Source organism: Rhinichthys klamathensis, unplaced genomic scaffold (assembly GCF_029890125.1).
Source record: "Rhinichthys klamathensis goyatoka isolate OS25496 unplaced genomic scaffold, OSU_Roscu_1.1 h1tg000200l_1, whole genome shotgun sequence".
NCBI classification, from domain to species: Eukaryota; Metazoa; Chordata; class Actinopteri; order Cypriniformes; family Leuciscidae; genus Rhinichthys; species Rhinichthys klamathensis.
In genome coordinates this window covers 844,978-869,831 of record NW_026606726.1, presented here as the reverse complement: position 1 = coordinate 869,831, position 24,854 = coordinate 844,978, and the positions used below count along the sequence as shown (strand labels likewise).

The 24,854-nt window shown below is 41.0% G+C and overlaps 1 protein-coding gene across 4 annotated transcripts in view; it reads left to right on the top strand.

The window, feature by feature from the left end:
* LOC130096592 (cAMP-specific 3',5'-cyclic phosphodiesterase 4D-like) overlaps window positions 1-24,854 on the top strand; it is a 336,854-nt gene that overhangs the window by 61,431 nt on the left and 250,569 nt on the right. For 2 of the 4 annotated variants that reach the window (XM_056263143.1, XM_056263145.1), the window contains exon 3: window positions 15,500-15,738. In XM_056263143.1, the coding sequence (XP_056119118.1) occupies window positions 15,500-15,738 (239 nt within the window). Of the gene's footprint in view, window positions 1-15,499; window positions 15,739-23,450; window positions 23,631-24,854 lie in introns of those variants that run through there. The other 2 variants (XM_056263151.1, XM_056263147.1) reach the window with 1 other exon arrangement.

Here is a 24,854-nt window from a genome sequence, read left to right as displayed (position 1 = left end):
CAGATTCTGTGCGATACGCTGTATTTAAAGGTTCTCTAAGCGATCCTGGGTGACATCACTTCTTGTTGACGTTCGAACTATTGTCAAACAAAACGTCTCAGGTTACTACTGTAACCATAGTTCCCTGAGAAAGGGAACGAGACGATGCGTCACTTGACGCCTTGGGAACGCCCCCAGCGTGAATGCGTCTGAGCATCAATGTCAACTAGTCCAATGGAAAGAATGAGCGTCACGGGCGGGTGACGTCATGACCAGGAAGGGATAAAGGCTCACCCGGTGAAACGCGGCATTAGCTTCAAAAAGTCGAAGCAAGCCGATCACAGGGAAGCAGGAAGTATGGCAGGGTGACGCATCGTCTCGTTCCCTTTCTCAGGGAACTATGGTTACAGTAGTAACCTGAGACGTTCCCTTTCGAGGGAACTCGCGATGCGTCACTTGACGCCTTGGGAACGAGAATACCCAAAACGCCAGAATTCCAAGTACCTGAGTGTCAGTCCTGCCGCATCACAAACGTCTTGGAGAGAAACCCCAAATAACAAGGCTTTAGAGGCCGCCATACCCCTCGTTGAGTGAGCTCTGACCACCAAGGGACACGGATGGTCAGAGTACTCGTATGCAAGTGAAATAGCCTCGACTATCCACTTACTAACCGTCTGTTTAGAAGCAGGAAGACCCTTCTTAGGTGATCCAAAGCAAATAAATAACTGGTCGGACTTCCTCATTGAAGATGTCCGATGAACATAAGTATCCAGTGCTCGCACTGGACACAAGAGGTTCAGCCTTTCCTGGTCCGCAGATGTAAAAGGAGGACAGAAACCTGCAGCACAATAGGCCTCGGAATAATGGTAGGCACCTTTGGAACATATCCATGTTTTGGGTAAGAATGCCTTGGTCATCCCCGGTGCACTCAAGGCAGGTGGGGACCGAAAGGGCCTGAAGGTATGACTCTAATAGGGACGAAATAGCTAGCAGAAAATAGTCTTAAAAGAAAGGAACTTCTCTGAGACCAAATCTAAGGGCTCGAAGGGAGCCCCAGATAGGCCTTCTAGAACTATTGCAAGGTCCCAAGCCAGCACCCTAGTGCAAGTTGCAGGCCTCAGCCTCAAAGTGCCACGAAGGAAACGAGTGATCAGGGGGTCTCGACCCAAAAATGTACTACCCACCAGGGCGTGGAAAGCCGCAATGGCCGCCACGTATACCTTAAGGGTAGAAGGACATAGACCTGATACAAAGCGTTCTTGCAGAAACTCGAATACTGTGTTTACTGAACAGTTAACCGGATCCCACTGACGCTGCTAACACCAAGAAGTGAAAAACTCTCGAAATAGTGAATATAGTTTCCTCGTAGCGGGAGCTCTGGAGCTTAGAATGGTCTCAACAACCTCGGTTGAGAGACCACTCTCTATGAGTTGGGCCCCCTCAGAGGCCAAACCCACAGTTTCCAAATCCCCTGCCGGGGGTGCAATATTGCATCCCCTCCCTGAGACGGAAGGTCTCTCCTGATCGGGACCTCCAAGGGAGGTCCGTCGAGGAGAAAAATTAGGTCCGCAAACCAAATTCAGCTCGGCCAGGGTGGTGCTACTAAATAGGCTTATTCCATCCTGGCGGAATCACTCCAGAACTCCTGGGAGCAGAGCAACAGGGGGAAATGCGTACAGACGTAGCCTCAGCCACGTCTGCACCATAGCAACCAGCCCCGTGGGGACTGGTTGAGTGAGGGATAACCAAAGTGGACAGTGCGTCGTATGCTGAGACGAGAACAAATCCACTTCTGCCTGGCCATAAAACTCCCATATTTGCTCCACCGCCTCGGGGTGGAGTCCCCTGGCCTCAGCCCCTGCCTCGACAGGGTGTCTGCTCCAATATTCTGGCCCCCCTGGAATATACACTGCCCTCAGACAGCGTAATTTCCTGAGGGACCAAAATAATAGGCCACCACCGTGTTGTCTGTGGGTCAAGAACCAGAGTTTCCTCCATATAACCAAGGCGCGGGGATACTGCCGCGTGATCTTGATCGTACGGAGTGGGTTTCCCCTCAGGGAGAACCCTCTGGTCCTGAGCCACCACTGTAAAGGTCTCACGTACAGCAGGTCAAAGGGTATCACATTGAACGCTGCTGCCCTGAGGCCTAACAGTCACTGTTTCAGAACAACACATGATGGCCCCTCAGGTCTGGGAGGAGATGTCTCAACGCATTGAAGACGACCATCATCTCTAGGCAATTCATGTGCCAAGCGAGATGATGACTCCTCCCAAGCCCTGAGCTGAGCGGCCTTCCAATACCGCTCCCCAGCCGGTGAGGGAAGCATCTGTCGAGATAGCAACTCGATGGCAAAGAGCTCCCAACACCGAACCCTGGGTTAAGAACCAGTGTTTCCTCCATATAACCAAGGCACGAAGGCACGGCCGCGTGATCTTGATCATACGAAGTGGGTTTCCCCTCGGGGAGAACCCTCTGGTCCTGCGCCACCACTGCAAAGGTCTCATGTACAGCAGGCCAAAAGGTATCCCGTTGGACGCTACTGCCACAAGACCCAACAGTCTCTCGAACTGTTTTACAGTGCGTGACTGGCCTAGCTTTAGCTCTATGGTGGCTGTCAGGATAGCAGCTACACGAACGGGCAATAGATTGGCCCGCATCGTCACTGAATCCCATACCACACCAAGGAAAGTGGTTCTCTGTACTGGAGAAAGAACACTCTTCTTGGCATTGAGCCTCAACCCCAACATCTGCATATGAGCGAGAACGACACCTCGGTGCCGAACCGCTAACTGTTCTGATTCCGCTAGAATCAGCCAGTCATCTATGCAATTCAGAATGCGTATACACTGCAGCCTGGCGGGGCCAGAGCTGCGTCTATACACTTCGTGAACGTGCGGGGTGATAGAGCTAGACCGAAAGGAAGTGCCTGATACTGGTGTTCTTTGCCCCAAAGAAAACCTCAGGAACCTCCTGTGCTGAGGGAGGATGGAGATATGGAAGTATACGTCTTTTAGATCTATCGTGACAAACCAGTCCTCGGATCTGATTTGAGTCACGATCTGTTTGAGTGTCAGCATCTTGGACTTGAGTTCCAGCACCAAACACTCCAACAGACGAAGATCTAGTATGTGACGCTGCCCTCCATCCTTTTTTGGAACAATGAGATAACGACTGTAAAGACCCGACGCAATGTCGGGTGAGTACACCTGCTCTATAGCTTTCTTTGCTAACAGGGCCTTTACCCCTTGCTCCATTACCAGAGAGATTACCATTACCCATAGAGATATATTTGGCAGAAGCTTCCACGCTGCCAGAAAATCTACCAAGGGAACCAGCCCCTCGAGGCTGGCCTCTGGTGTAATAAAGACAGCCAGTTCGGGGACCTGAAACATACTGGCAGGAACCACCCGAACTGACTGTTTTCGAACCCCCCTCAGAGGGCGCGAGTCCGACGCAACGTCGAGTTGACGCTGCGCCAGAAGCTCGCTGGAGAACGCTGCGCCCCGAAGCACCAAGGGTGGCGGGGTTGGCAGAACGGTCCCCTGAGGGCACAGAGATGGAAAGGGCACCGTATAATGAGGTGTACACCATTCCACCCCGGTTGGGGCTGCCCTCACCGGTCTGACGCCGTGGCGCCAGACCTTTTCTTTTGAGCCGCAGCCTTCTCAGCATGAAGAACGGTCCTCGGATCCGGCTTCTGCTTTGAAGGCTTGGCTGCTGTGTTGTGTATGAGAAACTAGCCGGCTGGAGCTGCTCACGCCCAGCAGCCCCAGTGGGTTGGACATAGCGAGGGAGAGATTATCTTGTATCTTTCTCCATGATTCCCATCAAATTGAGCCAGAGGTGTCTCTCAGTGACCACATTTATTTGGCTGCCATCCCTGAGAGATAAATCTGAGGCCCGACGGAGTTCTCAAACCCCATCGGGCCAAACTCCCTCACTTCTGTCCAAATACCACAGCAGGTCAGCCTGATATGCTTGCAGCACTGCTATAGTGTGCAAGCAGGCTCGTGCTAGACCCACTGCCATATATGCTTTTCCCACTAGAAAAAAAAAAATAGTTTTCTTTAATGGTTTAGTGAGAGAAGCCGACGCCTTCAGGGACGATACTGAACCGGGAGACATAGCTCGCAAGTGTCTGTACTACCCGGGGTATTGTCCCATAGCCATACTCTCTTAACCCCCAAATATCTGAATATACGTGAATGTGGGGCTAAAAAATGAGTAAGGCTTTTTCCATGATCTAGACAGCTCGCTGTGCAGATCGGGAAAAATGGAAGGCCCCGTGATGGAGGTGGAAAAATAGAGGGAAGGAAACTCGTTCAATTTATTTTAAGGACGAGTGCCCCCTTATTTCTGCTGGCCATTAAATATTTAATTTATCTACAGCCTTAGTAAACACCTCCACCAGCTTATCATTATATGTATATATTTTTTATATACATACTTTATACATATACACTTTATTTCATATATAATATGTAAACTATCATATATATATATATATATATAGGCTATATATAATTCTCATACGCTGGGGAAGAGATGGCAAATCCACTTCCCCCATGATTGTGTACACTTTCAATGCCCAGCACATCTACCTCCTCGGAGGTAGAGCACTGAAGCAATGATTTCTCTCCCCGGGCGGAAGAGACCGCAGCGCGGGCTTCCGAGACCGGAGAGAGAGCACTGGATCACTCGTGGAAAGGGAGGAGATAAGATCCGCGGACCCGTCTCCAACCCCGTAACGAGATCCTATTCGCGATCCACAGGAATGCATTCTCCGCGCTGCCTCGGCAGACGCGTGTCCTGCACCCCGAGGATCGCGAGCCTGGCCACTTTCCTCGAAAAGTGACAGGCGGGAGTGGAGCATGCGAAGCGAAAGCTTCTCACAATGTTGCAATCAGCCCCCTCGGAGGCTGATACCGCATGCTCCACTCCCAAACAAACTACACAAAGCTCGTGTGTGTCCCCACCCGTTAAATAACGCGGGCAGGGAGAAGCACAGAGTTTGTAAAGTTGTTTCGCCATAACTCTTCCCAATAATATCGTAACAGACAACAATAAATAGACAGAGACAGAGTAACACAGATCGCTTGCTGAGACGCAGAAGCTAATGCCGCGTTTCACCGGGTGAGCCTTTATCCCTTCCTGGTCATGACGTCACCCGCCCGTGACGCTCATTCTTTCCATTGGACTAGTTGACATTGATGCTCAGACGCATTCACGCTGGGGGCGTTCCCAAGGCGTCAAGTGACGCATCGCGAGTTCCCTCGAAAGGGAACGGAGGCTAGCTAGACCCTCCCTCCTCCTCATCCGCACACTAACCCCCCAAACCACACCCCCAAACCCTTCTTGTCGGTCATTGGCTGGAACAGTTTGTTATGTTTCGGGGAGCGGGTCGCTGCAGTTTGTTTTTGTTGCTGTTTGTGGAGCCTGGGCTGTCTACAGAGATCGCGTTTCTTTACAGTGTGTTCAGAGGACAGGCAGCCAGCGGATAGTGAGGAGATGTTTGCTGTATGTGACAAAAAATGTTTTGGCCAAAAAACGCGCGACATCGCTTAGAGCACCTTTAATATATCATGAGGATCACGAGTTGCGTATTTGCGCTAAATCCGTGCAGATTTGGCTTACACGAACTTCCCCAGCAAAGTGAGTAAACACAGAAACGCCAAACTGGCTCGTGATTTGACAGCGTTTCCCGCCAAAGTTCATTTTTACCCGCATTTGGCGGGTCGAGGGAGTTAATCTCAATTCCTGAATGTTGCGCTCCTGTTTGTCATTGTGCACGAAACTTCACGCCAATAAATCATCAGGAATTTTGCTGACTTGTGCGTCTCAAGCGCCCTCTTTACGCTCGTCCTAATGCCTGTTAGGTGTCCGTGGATTTGCCTATATTTGGTGTTGAAAATGGAAACGTCTTTAGACATGAAAAATCGATTTTACAATCGCTTCAAAGAACACTTATGTCTCAAAAATCAAACAGGATTTTTTCACAAAATTGACAGCCCTAATGTCATTGTCAACTAGCAGTCATTAGAGTATTAGTCGACTATCCGCTTAATATCTGCTAACACTTTATTCTGATGCTCCTCAACAGACATTCAACTGACTATAATTAACTTTGCAACTACATGTCAACTTATTCTACCAACCATAACCCTAACCTGTTGGGCTGTAGTCAACCAAAGAAATCCTTAGTCGACCAAAGTCTTGTCCTGCGCAACGATTAGTCAAAAAAAAAAAAAAAAAAAGACGCGATGTTTTGATTGAACATTTTTTAACAATTGTCATAGAGCATTTATAAAACAACAACGAAAAAACATCAAAAATACATAAAACTATAATAATAATACAATTCTTTGAAAATTAAGTGATTTTTTTTTAACTGCAAAAAGTGAGGAGCTCTGTCCTAGGTCTATAGTGACAGTCACAATCGCGCACCTGACCACACCACACGCTACAAAAAATATAACTGCTATCTGCCACAATGAAAAATCCTAACAAAAGCTCTCGTTTATACAGGCTGTATATTCTTCTTTACTTTCAAAGCTATAGGTTAACTTTTGTCCAGCCGATCTAGGCGTTTTAAAACAAACACACACAAAAACCCAAAGAGCCTAAAAAACAATCCTAATAATAATAGGCTTTATTGTAGGACCGCATATAGGTTTATTTTCGTTTTGTTACATTATTTAGGCTATTTTCAAATGCGTCAAGTGTACAAATAAAAACAAAAACATATCAAGAAAACACAATCTATTGAGTCAGCATGATAAAGCCGTTAAAGGGACTGCTCACGTCTTTTGCGCACTCAAGTTCGATTTCAAATGTAGGCGCGCGGTGCGCGCTCATGATGGAAGCAACGCGGTCGCGGTGCGACGCGCTCTTTTTTCCCAAGTGCGTCCACGCCGCATCGAGATAAAAACATATAGTGTATAAAAACATAAAAACCGAAACAAGTAGCGTTCTAACTGAATGAATACAGCTAAACTACCTATATCCCTTACTGAGCACGAAGCAGCAGCGCAGCCAGCCACAGGTGCGAACCGAGTGTTTATGTGTGTGCGCTAAACTGTGGCGCTGTTACAAAATAGCCTAAATTAAAGCATTTAAAGTTGGGGATAAACCATAGGCTAATTATATTTAGAATACAGTAATATTTAACTGCTTATAAAGGAATAAATATCAAGGAGTAAATCATTGAAAATTTCTTTCTATTGGTAAAAAAAATAAATGCAACTGGTCGACCAATAAGAATGTCAGTCGACCAAGACGGCATCGACCGATTAGTCGACTAAACGACTAAAGTTGACAGCCCTACTAACCTGAGGGTTAGTGAACATGTAGTTGCAAAGTTACTTATAGTTAGTAAAATGTCTAAAGTTTACTATCGAAATAAAGTGTAACCACATGTTATCTTTGAAAGTAATGAAAATGCCTCCTTCAAGAAAATTAACAGTCAAGGCGTCTAGGAGAAGGTTAAGACTTAGGAAAAGCTGTCTGATCTACGAGATTAATCTTGTAAATGGCTTCTCGGTTATAAACGGGAACAGCCTTTGAACGGTGAACAACAGTTCTGCGCTGATCCGATCTCTCCTGTAACTCCCGGGATTCCTCGACTGACAGATGAGTGATGAAACTGATGATTTATTCCCTGAACCCTGTAATACTTCACACACTGGATGGATGTTTTTTCACTTTCTGAAACATTGACATCCAGTAAGAGATAAATAACAGTCAGGGATAGGGCCGTGTGTGTCTGCTCTGTGAAGGACGGCCGGGCTAATGGCGTAAATTGTGTATATACACGCAAAATTAGATAAATATTTGTACAAAACGGCATCTGCCTTGCAGAGTAAGTCAAGTAAGTCCGTTTGAAATGAAGAAAATACTCTCTCTGAGTGACTTGACTACTGGCTCTTTTAAAATTCAGTCGATGGGTGTAAAGGAAAGTAGCTGCTGTGAACAGATATTAATATTTTAGCTCATCCTCCAGTGACGAAGGGACCCGTGTTTCTACACCGCAAGCCAATGCAGGAGCTTTAACATGTGCAGAGAGCAACGGTACACCTATGATTAATTTACCATCTGGGCCACTGAAGACTTATGTCATTTAATGCAAGAAAAAGCATTTTATATGCTGGGCAACTTAACATGGCAAAAAACAAAAAAACAACAACAAAAAACATACGTTCTGTACTGAAAATTACTTTTGCATGAGATAATATTTAGAACAATAATCTAAATATTAGCTCATGCAAATGTAATTTTTAGTACAGAATGTAAATTGTAAATATGTATACACTACCATTCAAAAGTTTTTTAAAATGTTTTTAAAGTCTCTTCTGCTCACCAAAGCTTCATTTACTTAATCAAAAATACAGTAATTTTCTTTTAAATATGATTACAATTTAAATTGTTTTAGACCTGTACACACTCAATCTACATCGCATTGACAAAGACGTCCAGCGATGTGACAGAAACTATTGGTATTTTACCCCCATAAACCTGGAGAAACTGCGTAACATTATGTGCAGGTACAAAACTGGTAATTCAACTTTGAAATTCATTTTTGGTATGTTTTAGCTTACCTCAAGGGCATCCAAGATGTAGGTGTCTTTGTTTCCGCAGTAGTTTTTAATTTTGATATTTTTAGGTCAAACCGTTCTTGTCTGTCAGTCATATAATGCAGGTCTATGGTCACCACCTCAAAGAGCATGCACAGAGAAGTCCAAATTAAACATGATTTAATGACTCGTAAATGTAAGTACACATTGATGGCCTAAGACACGAAACGAGCGGTTTGTGTGAGAAAACGAACAGTAAATATCGTTTTTACCTCTTGTAACCACAGCCACGTCCAAGTGATCTGAGGGCGCGGGCGCTTCGGTCTGCGCAAGCGCCGGAAAGCGCTGGAAGTGATCTCTCGCGCGGTTGCGGAAAAAATGCGAAAACGTTGACTGATGATATATCGAAATCGTCTTCCATTGCGATTTCCTGTATATCTAAATATGTTTAGATCTTCACAGTGAAAGGTAACACTCCCGAAATCTCTGTGTAAACAATGAGTGACGTACATGCGCGAGAGATCACTTCCGGCGCTTGCGCAGACCTCTCAGTTTTCCTCCGGCCTGAAAACGGTTTGACCTAAAAATATCCAAATTGAAACTACTGCGGAAACAAAGACACCTACATCTTGGATGCCCTTGAGGTAAGCTAAAACATACCAAAAATTATTTTTCAAAGTGAACTATCCCTTTAAAAAAAAAAGCAGCATTTACTTGAAATAGAAATCTTTTGTAAGTAGTTTGTAGTCAGATCTGTTTATTTAAACGTCTATCGATCAGTTCTGGCTGTACTGAAGGTTTTCAGTAGCCTGGTAATACCAAACTCTGCTAGCTTGTCTGAAGTATAAAATCATTGGTTACACGTAAGCCAATCACATAACGCAAACACCTCTCTCTCCAACTTAAACATCACCTCCATTCAAAATGTTTAACAAACTCTCTTCTTGTTCGGGCTTCAGTTTGCAAATGCCAGGAATAATCTCCACAACAGAGCGAATTGCATCCCGTGTCTCCATCATAGCCGCGGTCGTTTTCGATTTCCCTAACCTAAAATACAATCTTAAACTCTGCGCTTAGCGTCTACGTCACGGCTCTCAGCCCGCCCTCTGTTTGTTGATTGGCCGGCTTTATTTAGAGGGCAGGAGGAAAACTGAGAGATAGGTCGCTATCTCAGACTGAGTACAGAAGCGAACTGAAATTGAGCGGAAAAGTCTGACGTAGTCAGGGAAGGTTTTCAGTATCTCTCAAGCATTGATTCATGTTCCATTGTCCAGAGCAACATGTTCAAACCGATCAAGCCCGCGCCAAACCAATAACCTCTGCCCCCTTTCCCAGAATACATCTGCCAAATAGTTGAAATTAGCCTCAGATTCCCCTTTCTCTGTAGTCTAGCTGAACAAAGGTTCACTTTTGTTCCACTGTGCCATTCAAACCACAGTCGCTTCCGAAGACTATTTTAACCCCCCATCTCCACCCGCCCGACTCTATAATTACGCCGCACATCATCTTATTGTGTTTCTGCAATTTTCATGATATTGTGCCGTCTGCCTCCAGAAAGCAAACCAGCCGCTAATTCCATCCCTTGTTTAGTCACATGGACGCATTTTATGTGCCTTCGGTGTGAGGTGTTGCTCTGACTATAAATGAAGCCCTTGATGCTTTGTGCCGATGGCCGCGGCTTTCAACATGCCCACAGGCTTCAGTGGATGAAGCTACTCGTGTAATAATGAATAGTGCATTAGGGCCTTATTGCAAAAAAGGGAAAACAGAGGGGAGCTTTAATTTGATAGATGTTTTTATACTTTTGGTTCACATGATTAATGCATTAAGTTATTGGTCCAATTAAAAGAGAGAGAGCTTGAAATATGAAGTTATATCAGCACATTTGTGTGTGTGTGCAAGTATGTGGAAGCTAAATTAATGATGGCATCTCTATTCCACAGAAATCTTTCTCTTTATAAGTTGTAGCTTGGGAAATGCAAACACACAGAGGCTTCGTTACCTTTCCTCTGACAGCATGCTTTCCATCTCGCTGAGGCACAGTTCAACAGTCCCTATGGGATTCTGCACACATATTGGTTCCCTTCTTTGGGAAAAAGTGCTAGTAATGTGAACTCAGCCTGTTAGATGATTCTCCAGAGATGTTTGTGGGCGTCAGAGAGTATACCTGGGGAATTAAGAGTATTGTATTGTATTGTATTGTGTGTGAATATTGTATTTTCTTTGTTCCCTTTTCCTTCTTACAGTCATCTGTCTTCTTGGTCACCTTCATTATCAGAGAGCCCATTCGATTTAATTTATTCTGGAGAATTTGTGCTTACTTCTAGAGATTTGTATGAATGTCTCACCCTGTATGAATTTCTTTCTTCTGCTGAACACAAAGTAAGATATTTTGAAGAATGTCAGACACCAAACAGTTAATTTTTTTCACCCATCAAGTGTTTGGTTGCCCATATTCTTCAAAATATCTTCTTTTGTGTTCAACAGAAGAAATAAATTCATACAGGTTTTGATCAACTTGAGGGCGAGCAAATGATAGAATTTAAATTTTTGGGCGAAATATCCCTTTAAATGTCCCATTAATAATGAGGCATGGCAGAATGTTTGACATATTAATAATTAACGACCATAAGCCCAGAAAACACAATCTTTTCTTGGCTTTTTTCCCCCAACTTGCTTTGGACACAATGAGTCTGACTGCTTTGTAAAGCTAAACTAAGTACCTCTCCTCATGGAAAATATTAAATTCAGTGCATTACAAAAATATGACAAGATAGCTAAATTTATAATGTATTTGTTGGATGTTTTTTCCATTAAGAGAACCTTTTCTTTTTTCAAAGTTTTTACCGAAATGACACAATAAAGGACCATCTCTGGGCTGATTAAATTTAGACTCATAGCCCCAAGAATCCCAAGAGGTTTGACATACTCTTTAAGGAAATTAATTTACTTAATTTGGAAATTCATCTTGGGGTCGTGCCTCCATTATAACCACCAACTCATTTTCTGCAAATCTATTTATACCAGGATGAATCTCATGAAGCTTGTCAAGAACAAATCCAAGTCATATTTCACCCTAAAATCAGATTTTGCCTGGTGAAAAGGAAGCCTATTTTAGGATCATATAGGAAATATATCATGATAGCATTTGGCGTACTGCCTTTTTTTTTAGTTAAATAAAGAAAAAAAAAACATTGTTATTAGGGATGCAAAATATATCGACCACCATATCGGTATCCTCCGATATGTTCATTTTTGATGTTATCGTTATCATTTGGCCGATATATTAAAGCCGATAAGAATTATTTGTTTGTTTTTTGGTAAGGAAAGTTGATCATAGGAGTGTAAAAGAAATTAGTTTGATTTATGTTGAAATGTTTGGGAGAGGGCTTTTAATGGTGAGACTTTTGTTTTGTAAGCAGGCTCTGAAACATTATATAAATATTTGGATTTAGATTTATTGGCATATATATTGGTTATTGGCTTTCAAATATAATGGGGGGTTGGGATGTGCTTTAGGTCTTATTTATTACAGTATTATGCTTTTATTATGATTTTGATCCTTCCCACACAGCTTCTTGAGTAAGAACACATTTTGAGAGATTCTGAGACATTTGAGTAAGGAGAAACTGAAATGTCTCGGAAATCGACACATGGCGTAAACGAATGCATTTCATGATGCTTGCGTCATTTTATCTTCCCTTTTTGATTTGGTACTTTAAGAACAGGCTGATCTGGGAAGAGTGTGTGTAGTTTCCTGCCCCTTAGTCATTTATATAATCTTCAATGAGCTCATTGTTTCTGCCTTAAATTATTACATTGTTTAAATTAATAATTTTTTAGCTAACTGTTATATATGTACATTTCTGAAATGCATATCAAGACAGTTTCCTCTAATAACAGATCACTCTAAATTGTAATGTGGATTTTCTGTAAAGCTGCTTTGAAACGATGTTTATTGTGAGAAAAGCGCTATACAAATAAATGTGAATTGAATATAAATACTCAAACTCAAACCATCATGTCAAGTCACCTTTATTTATATAGCGCTTTTTACACTACAGATTGTTTCAAAGCAGCTTTACAGAGATAACAGTGAAATAATGCAACAAAGTTTGTTTCCAGGAGAAAATAGCGTCACAGTCCAGCTTAAGTAAGTTCAGTGATGTTTCATTTTTGTTGTAAAAAAGTTATTAATTTAGTTCATTTACATATAAAGCCGCTCTGGAGAAAACCGTGATGTCATCGTCCAGCTCAGTACAGTCAGGGGCGCCGCTAAGGGGGGAAAAGTTAGGACGATTCTAAGGGCCCACACACTTTTAGGGGCCCCATAAATCGATTTTATTAATTGAACGGGTGCAGCAGTACCTATTTTTTCATGGGGCCCAAAATCCCTGGCCGCACCCCTGAGTACAGTTCTCATGTAATGGTGTCAATGCAGACAGATCAATAATATTGTTGAATATTAAATTAAATTTCCTTAACTAAGCAAGCCAAAAGCGAATGGCAACAAAGGCGAACAAGGAACCAAAACTCCATCAGGCGAGAGAATGGAGAAAAACCCCTTGGGAGAAACCAGACTCAGTCGCTCAGTTCTCCTCTGGCCAACGAACAAACATTGTGTGCTTCTCAATATCCCCCCTCGTCTCCTCGCTCCTCCGTCCTCCATCCTATGACCCGGAAACCTATCAAGCTCAGCCAACTTGAAGGACATCTCAATTCTCTAATTGCACCGCGAGGATCGAGGAGTGAGGAGCTTCCAGAGGAGTCACACAGGTGTCTCCTATGAGGAAGTGTTTTATCGACTAAACGTGACGCACGTATCAATTCTCCTCCCCCTTCACATCGGTCACAATCATTTTAATTTATACTTTACCTTTAGCCTGGGTTTCCCCACACTGCCTTTGCGCAGCGCGATTTTATTCACGCTGCTAGGCAGTCTGGATACCATGGACCAAATTTTCGCCTCAGCGAGGGGACCAATCACAGAACGGGGAGGGAGCAGCAAGACGATGACGACGTCTATGCCACACACCGAAGCAGTTTGTTTATACCTATGGATCCAACATGGCAGCAGACGTGAAGTTACCTTTCGATGCAGCCTTAGATCCATACGTCATCGTGTACACATAAATCTCTGACCCATCGTCTTCTTCCTCGCCTAATTTCTGTCGCTCTACATACGCCATCTGGTATAATTGAAATGATTGGCTATGAGCGTACAGGCGCATTTGATAGACATTCGTAGCACCCAATAAACGGCTCTGGGCATTCGTAAACCACGCCTCAAATACGAGAAAATCATTGTGGTTCCCAGACCACGTCTCAATGTCAATGAGACGTGGCCAGTTTATATAAACCACACATCTTACATATTTCAACGGGGTATCTTGCTTTATTATTATTTATTATGAATTTCTTAAATAAACAAACTTTAACAACATAAGGGCAGATCCTTTGAGCGCAGCTGATGACGCTGTGAAGTGAAGCTCGAGTGATCAAGTATTCCAATTAGGGATGTGACGGTGAGGATATTTGCCCACCGGTTAATTGACGTGTGACAACACCGGTGATAACGGTATCACCGGCGGGGGCTTTTAAATTTAAAGGCAAACGTAAAATGGGATTCATAATGTTATTGTGCCCTGAATTGGCGCTAATTTGAAAATGAAACTAGCATGTGCACGGCCGCACATGTCAACCGGAGCGGAGCGAGCAGAACAGAGAGAGAATTTTTCTATAGGAATAAACTGAAAACGCTCGCTCTGTTCTGCTCGCTCCGCGCCCGTTGACACGTGTGGCCGTGCACATTTTAGTTTCATTTTCAAATAAGCGGCAATTCGGGGCGGATGACTTGAATGGTTAGTTCATTATTCTATTATTCTTAATGAAAAACACAACAACAAAATTCGCTTAAATAGGCGCTTTTACATTTCGCTTTGCCACCAAATATTCCGCAGTTATCTTGTCAGTCAGCTCCTGTTGCTGATCTGTGCGGCGACTCTTGTTCGGCTCACGATTTATTAAGCAGACATGTTCAGTTTAATAGTGTCTGTTCTCTAACTGAACTAAATGATTTTATATATATAAAAAATCAAATCGACAGTGGGGGGCGGTGCCGCGGTGGGCAAACAGATGTAACTTCATTTTAGTACAGTGAACTCATTGTCATGTTCAAGAAACCAATTTGAAATGATTCGATGAGGATGATGATGAGGATGCAAATTGTAGCCTCTTTTTCCTATTTATAGTGGAGATGAGTGGTACCCGGTGGGGTCTTCTGCTGTTGTAGCCCATCTGCCTCAAGGTTGTGCGTGTTGTGGCTTCACAAATGCTTTGCTGCATACCTCGGTTGTAACGAGTGGTTATTTCAGTCAAAGTTGCTCTTCTATCAGCTTGAATCAGTCGGCCCATTCTCCTCTGACCTCTAGCATCAACAAGGCATTTTCGCCCACAGGACTGCCGCATACTGGATGTTTTTCCCCTTTCACACCATTCTTTGTAAACCCCAGAAATGGTTGTGTGTGAAAATCCCAGTAACTGAGCAGATTGTGAAATACTCAGACCGGCCCGTCTGGCACCAACAACCATGCCACGCTAAAAATGGCTTAAATCACCTTTCTTTCCCATTCTGACATTCAGTTTGGAGTTCAGGAGATTGTCTTGACCAGGACCACACCCCTAAATGCATTGAAGCAACTGCCATGTGATTGGTTGATTAGATAATTGCATTAATGAGAAATTGAACAGGTGTTCCTAATAATCCTTTAGGTGAGTGTAGGTCAGAAGTCAGATTGTATAGGAACATTCAGAATATCATAACCCCAAGACACATCTGTAGGCCTGTGCACTCAACACCTTCTTAGTCTGTGTCTGATCTATTCCACACAGCTCTGTGGAAGCCTGAGCGCTAGTAAACGGTAAGTGTGTGTTTGTGTTGTGCCAGGTGTGCGATGGGTCCCCAGAGTACCCAGGAGCCGAGGCAGAGGAAGGCGTCCCGCCAGGCATGGAGCACATCCAAGTGCGCAGACGCTCCAGTCGAACCCTTCAGCTTCCCCCGCTGGTCTTCCGGCTAGCCGAGCAACATGACTGGAACAGCAGAGAGAGTGAGTCGATCGCCCGTCCCACCACCCTGGCTCTGCGCATCCCCCCGCTCATCGCCATCACATCTGCTGACACCGGCAGGTGAGCCAAAACAGATCATGCCTTTTGTGTGGATGCATAGAATATGGACATTTCAGTAGGGGTTGCACAGCTACTGGTTTCTTTAACACATTTATGCTGTTTAAATAAATTATGTGGACTGGTGAGTCATAAATTAAATACAATTTTGGCCGATACCGATAACCGATAATTCTATATATTTGAAAGCCGATCTAAAAAAATACATCTAAATCCCAATTTTTCGATAATTTTTGACAGCTTGGTTATAAAAACAAAAGTCTCACCATTAAAAGCCATGTCCCAAACACACAATTATGACGTTCTTCTCATTATATTTTTATGTAGCTGATATGACAGACTTGCGCTGCACATGTTGCACTGAACTGATTTTCCATTTTGAAGTTATTTCAATCATATTTAAAGCAATTCAGAACCATCATGTAAACAGTTGCACATCTGAAGAGTCTCAGCTGAAGGAAATAATACATTATTTATCGTCTTTTTTAAGATATTGGCCACATTTTCTTATCAGGCCGATAATGATAACATTAAAAATGAACATTGATACCGATATGGTGGCGATATATCGTGCATCCCTAATATAAATTCTGATTTGAGTCTGAATGCTGTTTTCCCCCCCCATAACTATACAGTATCAACAACCATTGGGTATCCGTCATCATAACATAAAAATAATTGCTTTTAAATCGTTTCAGTGCACCATTATTTTTTCAACCCACAAGGTTATTTGTGAAGAAAACATTGTGGGAGTCTTTGTAAAAACACTCAGCAATGGTGTTTCATCATAATATAAATGTAAGAATGAAACGGGCATGGCGATAAAATCGACTCCTAACCCTTCAGGAATGATTGGCTTTACTACTAGCTCTTCAAATCCTGTTTAGAGTGAGAAGTTCTTTGGTGGGAGGGATAGATTAGAACACACTTTGACGTTTTGTCCAATGTCGCTGTTTTTCTGTCACTTATCATCTCTATGCAGCCTGTTCTTTCTTTGATGGACTCTTTAAAGAGGCACAGCTGAAGGGTGTCTCTCCAGGGCCGTACGCTGATGGATGAAAGAGAATTTGTGCCTTAAGATCAGTTTCTCTTAATGTATCCGCAGCAATATACAATGGGATTTATGTGTGAATGTTCTTGCGTCTTATATTTTTGTAGTCCTCACTGTTCACTGTTTCACACTAGATTCTCACCTTTACTGCAGACAAATCGAGCTCTGCTTTCTTGTGGAGAACTTTGTGGGTGGTTGCTTACAGGCAATAGAGCCCAAGATTCAGGGTAGGGTTGCATCGTGTTCTTATAGTCTTGCTCAAATTTTATTTAAAGTACACTGTGAGCTTTAGGAGCTGCTTCTCAGTTTGGAACAAATTTGTAAACAGAAGTGGTATTGAAAAGCCATGCATTTCAGTTTTGTTAAATTTTGTTTCTCAACCTCACACAATGGTAAATTCAATTTCCCTTTGAAGTGTGATATAATTAATCATGAAATATGAAGAGTTTGGTTCCAAAACGCAATCAATCCATTTAGATTAATTTGAGTAAAAATGTGTTTTCTTTACCAAGAAAGTGGAAGATGAAAACCACCATTTTCTGTTTCAAACTTTCACATAGCATTTGTAGGTCATAATAACAAAAAAAAAATTTAAATCCAGGTTTTGATTTTCAAAGATTTATTATAAAAACGGATTATTTTTCCCCCAAAAATGCAATAAATCCATTTTTTTTTAAAATTCAAAATGCAATTAATCCATTGAATCAATATACAAGTTTTTTTTTCATATTCAAACTGTTGAAAATACACAACAACGTAAGTTTATTAGTATAATATTTTTATTAAGAACTGTAAAGAAGATTGAAAACATTTTTCCTCCTCCAGAGTGCCTCATCTTCTTAATCTCCTCACGTAAATGATTCGATTTCGATGCCTTACGTTTCTTACCCACCGCAGAAACAACCACAGGTTTATCAATGCCGTCAAAATTATTAATTTTTTTGTTTGTTTGTTGATCGAAAAGTACAAAATAGATAAGAAAAACTAGGAAGCCGGGTGTATTTAAGGCGCTGCCGTTACTGTTTACATTGCGTGGAATGGTGCGTTGTGATTGGTTGAGAGCGGATATATCGCATTCTGCAGAGAAGGAAGACTGGCGTTTGTCGCGGTTTGGAAAGAAAGGGAGAAAACATGACTGAATAACACGGCAGATATCGCATTTTACTTAAAATTAAACATTGACTTTTCAATACCAACCAGATACAATACTGATTTTTGCAGTAACAATTTTTTTTTTTTTTAATGCCGTTTATCGCGTTTTGGAACCAAACTCTTCATATGTTAAATAAATTGTATATTTAAATATGTAAATAACATTGAGGAACTGTGTTCATCTTGATCCAACAGACCTTATTCACAGCAGCGACATCTTTGATTTTTAACAGGAATGAAAGCGAGGCTGTGATCTCTTCAGTGGGTTGTACTGTTATCTAATGTGTTTTTTGATGATTCTGCTGACGAAACACTGCAAAAAATGATCTTTCCAGTAAATTTCAGCAGATAAAAAACACCCGACAATATAACCTGTGAAAAATTATAAATGATCTAGGAGCTTTATACAGCGGATACTATTGAAAACACTAAATCTACTACTAAAAACTAAAGGTTTTATTTTTTCAACCATTATTCCTGTAAATATTTAGTTTATATATAGGGTTGTATTTCAGCTGTGATGCCTGGCATTTTTAGATGAGGTTGTTTAGGGCTTAGATGTTGATAGACTGAAGTTTAACATACTACTGTACAGAGTTTTATCAGGCCAATATAGAATCAGCATGAATATTTCATTAGCATTGACTTCATGTTTGTCTTTAGAAGTTCTTGCATATTAAAGATTCTACTAGTAATTTGAGATAACTGGCGTTCTTCATTAGCTGGCATCATACAAATATGGTCTTATTCTATAACAAAGCGAAATCAGTGGCACCCCACCATTCACAATCAATTTCCTCCCATGGCTGTTCATTGAAAACCTGCGTCATCTTGGAGCTACATTTTATTCTTAGACCAAACTAGTCGTGCACTAATGTAGTGTTTCAGTGTGGCAGGATTCAATCAAACCTTATTGACTGGGTGCAATCTCCTTCCATTAACGTCTAATAGTTTACAAGGTTATATGAAAAGATGGAAGTGCCGCTTAGAACCAAGGACAGATTTTATTTTTATGTCTTCTCTTACGTTCCCCCACAGAGAAAACACTGTTGGATCTATTCACATTGTTGGGAGTGAGAGAGTAATTTCCTGTCAGGCTCTGAATCACAGACGTTCAGTTTAAATGTCACAAAGTCATTCGCCCTTAAAGTGAAATTAATAGAATACCTGACGCACTTTCTTGCGATTGCATTACAGATTTTCTGACCTGTACAAACTCCAGAGGAGATTTGTGCTGCTTTCTAAAGAAGTTTCCTTCATATATTGTCTAGTTTGGCCCCAAGCATGGTTCATTTATAATTCACTGAGTTTCTTCAACATGGTTTCACATCTGCTGCTGATTGGGTCGATCTGACTGGCCCGTTGGCCTGACACCATGATTGTTTAAATCAGCTTCAACACTGATTCTACTGAACTGTGCACTTTCATGTCAGGGAAGCATGAACAATCCTAAACACCTTTCATTATAGCTGACCTTAACTGATTTTGGGGTTCTATAGATACAACCTTGCATATCTAAATTCTGAAAAGGTTTTACAGACGTATGGAAATAGGAATTTGTCTCTTGCCGAAGCCATGCTGTGCTGGAGTGGCATCGTATCAGCAGCCTGAATCAGCCGTGGACCGGAATACAATTTTTATGTGTCTGGTGAGTCATATTCTGCCAATTGAATGTGAATACATCTGGGATTCGTTCTGAAGTTTGTGCATGCTTTGGCATGTAATAAATAGACCATGCGTCACGCTCCATGTAAAGCATAAAAAACTGATTTTTGAGTTTGTTCTTTGCGTTGTGATGTAAATTATGGCTCTGCATTTGCACATTCCCAATTACACAGATTATTCACATGCTAGTTTTTCAGTATAGAGGTTATGCATTGATGTCACTTTCCCGACTGAGTGGCAGAAGAGCTGCTGTGTGACTGGATTTAATAGAGGAAACTGCTACAAACTATTATCAGTTTAAACTAAAGCTTGGACTCGATATAGTGTTCCTTACAACTTACCAGAGATCCAGTGATTATGGATATTGAAATGCAGCAGGAATCCTGTTTCCTCACATTTATATGAGCCTGATTTCGACGCCGAGGAAATACATAAAGCAAATTTGCCTGTGAACGCTTTATATAAATATAATATAGGTCTAAATCCATGTGATCACTTATATCAATGTTATATAGCCTATATCATCAAATCGTCCATCACTAAATCTTGTATAGTTTTTTGTCAGTGTTTATTTAAAAACATCCAATTATGCAGAATATACGATGGTAAATATTGAATTGATGAGTTGTCAATACAATATATAGGGTATGATTTTACCACTAAATTCAGCATATTGACACCAAATGATAACTGCAAATCCACATTTCATGAAATTTCCTGTTTCTATGAATTGCAACGATTTCAGCAGTCTAAAAATATACCTCTTCTTTCTTTTTAAATCTAGTTGTACAGTCAATCTCAAAGCTCTTTCCCACTTTAGATGTGTTTTGTGTGTTTTTCCGCGTCATTCACGCTGAAAACAAAAGAGGTCTGTGCCGGTAAACATAACTTGGTGATACTTGGACGTTTTGCTCTGTATGTAAATTTCACGCACCAATATCGAGAAATGTCAATTTTATGTTTAATTAAAAATAATTATGTTTCTAATAAGTAACTAGATAAGAATGGTGTGAGTGTGTGCGATTTACATTGTAGGATTAAACGTCCAAGTATCGTCAAGCTATGTTTACCACATACCTTTTTTTACTCCTATATTGAAAAACCCCATAGGAAAATCTGGAGGGAACCACTGGTATATTAGACTTCCGAGTTTTGACGTCACAGTTATCTCCAATATTTTGAATTTTGACTGCAATATTTCCTATTTCAACTGGTAGTTGTCAATCTCACATACTGCACCTTTAATAAATCCATATATTTAGGGTAAATCCATGTTCAACTTACACCTGACCTCACTAAGTTGCTTGACTGAATAAATCACTGTGACATATGCCTTTTTTGAGGACTGGTTGTAGTCTCCCCCTGTAAGAAGGGTCCTGTCTTGGGCGTGTTCAAAGAAGGAGGTCAGTTTGTGAATCTTTAATTTGATGCATCAGAAAAACATCTCATGGATTATCAATATCATTGACAACCATCCACACAACCAGTGTCATTACATTTAATGTGGTCTCTTTTATTCCCTTGAAAGATTTACTTCTGTCTGTCTGACTCACGCATGCAGATTCATAACTGAAAAAAAATAATTTCCATATTCTATCTTCCCAAGCTCACAGAGCACAAAGCGCACACAAACGTTAAACCGGTAGGTGCTTTGATTTCCTCTACCAGACATATATCCATTATTCAGTTCAATCATGAAACTTATCAACTTATGAAAATCAGTCAGCCTACAGTAAACTTTATTTGCATAAGAAAATTTGGTCTCAAGAGCCCACCCACAATTTCGGTGGAAAATGTTAGTTAACTGTGCCATGAAATAACTAGTTTTGACATATTTCTTATTAAAATAGTAAGTTTGGCTTAGAGATATTATTTGTATATACATTTTTAATAGAAATGAGCGAATAGTCTAAAGTTTACATTACAGCCATGAATCAGGATTTGTACATGTTATTGCTAGTCAGAGACGGGTATTTATAGAGTAGTGCTGGGATGATGCATTTTTATAGGCTAAAACCCGGAAACGAGTTCTATCGTCCCGAAGTGAATGGGTTTTTTGAATGAGTTTTTGGTTAAATGGCTGAAATAAGGTCTGTGGTGAACACAAGCTCAAGACACTTTCATGTTTTATTCTATGACATGAAATACATCAGTATTACCCGTGTCTGGAAAAAGGCGGTTGCTAACAAGTGGCTAAATGGGACTACAGAGGCAGTCGGAGACATTAAAGTCCCTGTGGTGAAAATCAACCTTTTAATGTTGTTTATTTGTCTATGTGGTGTTTTTAATATGCTTTAAGACAAACACCATTGCTGAGTATTTTCTGCTTAAAACTGCAGTGAACCAAAGACAGTCTCAAAAACACGGTTTGAAATCGCTGGTGTTTCTGACGTCACAAACGACCTTGTAACCAATCAGATCAACGTGTGATCATCAAGCAGTGGATCTCTGAGCTGAGTGAGTGAGTGGAGGCGGAGCTCATTTGCATATTCATAGAACCGCATATACTAAATGAGGCAAGGGTGTACATTTTTGCAAGGTTTTTTTTTTTTAAATATGTTATTTCGGTGATCAAAGATGAGTTTTAAGGGATAAAATTGTTGACTAAAGAGGGACTTTAAACGCCATCACGCCGCACATGTGAACTCAGTCCACTTTTGCAGCCTCGTGGTGTTTATAATCATGCTCTTGCAAACCATTCTAACATGTTTCTTTGTGCTGATGACGTTAAAGTCGTGGGACCGTGGTTTAGTTAGTTTATAGCCTATACCTTTAGCATTTTACTTCTGGCGATTGTGTTTAAGCTTCAAAATTCATAAAAGTTGTGTTCATTTGTGAAAATTTTCTTGGACAAAACATAAATATTATTAACTTTTGTTGATCACAGAGATTATTTTTTGTGATAATCCAAAAGCCTATTGGTATTTGTCGGGGGAACCAGTGTGATGCTAAGTTATGGGGTGGCCTACAAATTTACGTCATCCCTGCACCACTCTATAATTTAAGAGCAGATGTTCTCATTTTAGAAACCATTTTATCCTTAATTATTGAGTGGAGATGAGTCAACACATTTTTCGGGTTTTAAAATTTTAATCTGTGTACATTTTAAAAAAAAGTTTTCAATATAAAGTAAGGGTTTTTGCTGCCTTTTAAGTTTAATAAACTTGAAATGTGAAGCTGTATTAAGTGACAACTTTGTATATTTGAGTGATCTCAGCAAGTTAAATCCGGTAAAGTCATTAAAACGCAAAATTTTAAGTTTTGATAGCTAATTGCTAATTTTTTTTGTATATTTTTCAACTTTTAGGAGTAAACTACAATAGGATATAGACAAACCCCATGCTAATAAACACATTAAAAGCTACAAAGGGGTATTTTAAACTGTTTCCTGTTTTTTATTGCTAAAAACGTTCCTTAAATTAACAAAGTATGATAGTTGTAGTGATTACTTTACTTCGATATAGCCTAGGCTAGGCTATTTCGATATGGCCTAGTCTACTTGATAGTTGATAAAGATTCTGTCTACCTGTCAGTTTGAGATTCAATAATAGTCAATTACAGTATTTTTGCCTGACAAGATGTGCTTCCTATGATTTTTATTATATTTTTTTTACCTTACTTAAAGTTATTCATCTTGTTATGAAGATGAGGTGCTAAATATTAGAGGCGTCTTATCCTAAGTCGCTTTTCCTCAGAGTCAGTGACGGTTTAAAATAACGGTCGCTCCTGCTGAGCGGGAAAGTGACCGGCAGCATCAGTGTGGAGATGATGCGCGCGCTCCTCCTTAACATTTGCGGAGGCAGCAGCCTCTAGTCTGTAGCACAGAAACTCTCAGTACACATCAGTGAGTGAAGAGAGAGCGAGCGAGAGAGGGGGAGACAGTGGGATATTCTCACACACATCGACACATAGCTTACCTGAAAGCACCGGGGAAAATGGACCGAACCTACGCGGTGGATACGGGTCACCGACCGGGTCTGAAGAAATCACGGATGTCGTGGCCGTCGTCTTTTCAGGGATTTAGACGGTAAGATCATTATGAGGGATAGATGGGTGTGTGGACAGGCTTTTGTGAAGTGCACTTTCTTTGTTCAGATCAGTTAATCTCTGGAAGATTTTTTTTTTTTTTTTACCTTAGAATGAACTGCATGAACTTGAAAGTCAAAGGACTTCAATGAAAGTGATCGTAGTTTCTTTGTTACCCACGCCACTCCTCGTGCCGGGAATTGTTTTGATGATCTATATAATAATTTAATTATCAGTGTACTATAATTAGAGTACACATTTAATCTTTAATAGAAAACAATAGCCATATTGTTTTTGATCGTATTATAATTATTAAAGTTCCTCGATTTCTCTCAGGGATTTGCGATGTTTTTTAATTGCGCAAATATTTGTAAACGTAACGTTAACCTATTTGATCACTGCATACTCGTCCTTCGGTCTGTTTATTTATTTTATTAGATGACTACACTATAATGGCGAAATGTAATAAAGTTTGGCATTAAGGGTAATAGCCATACAATCTGTACAATCAGATATACAGTATATGGATAATCTGGCTAATTATGCACAATATGAATATTGCTTGGGCGGAACCAGCGCAAATTCATGTGCTTTCAGGTAGAATTATTTAACGCTTGTGACGAGTGTGTGTCACAAAGAGCTTATTGGTATTTATGCATTTATCAGTTCAAATGTGTTCGTTTACCAGAGTTTGACATATTGTTATTTTTACGACCAAATATGTAGATTTTTATATACTTTTAGAGTGCTGATAACGATATTAATGTTATGTTTTTCACAATACTAGTAAAAAATATCCTTAAACTACAACAATAAAAACATAATATGCATTATGAATATTTGATTAATAATATTAGTAACCATTACTATAGCTTTAAGCCTTATATTTAAAGTTATTTGGCAGTCTAAATAGTGTAATTTATTATACTACAGCGATCAATAGGGAGATGTAGGCTAGATTACGCTGATGCCAGTCGTCATTGACAGTCTCACAGTTTTGCTGTGTGGCACAGTTCTGTTTTGCTGATCGTTAATCATAGTTGTTGTTCCACCTTGAATTGTCCTAAGGAGGACAGACTTCTCCACTTACAAACATAATTAATGTGCCGAAGTGTCTTTCTCACCTAACCTCTAACCATGTCCTCTCATTCTCATACACCGACAAAGAAAAACTAATGTGCCAGGGCACGGCAAGTGTTAACTGCCTACTCAGTTGCCATTCCTT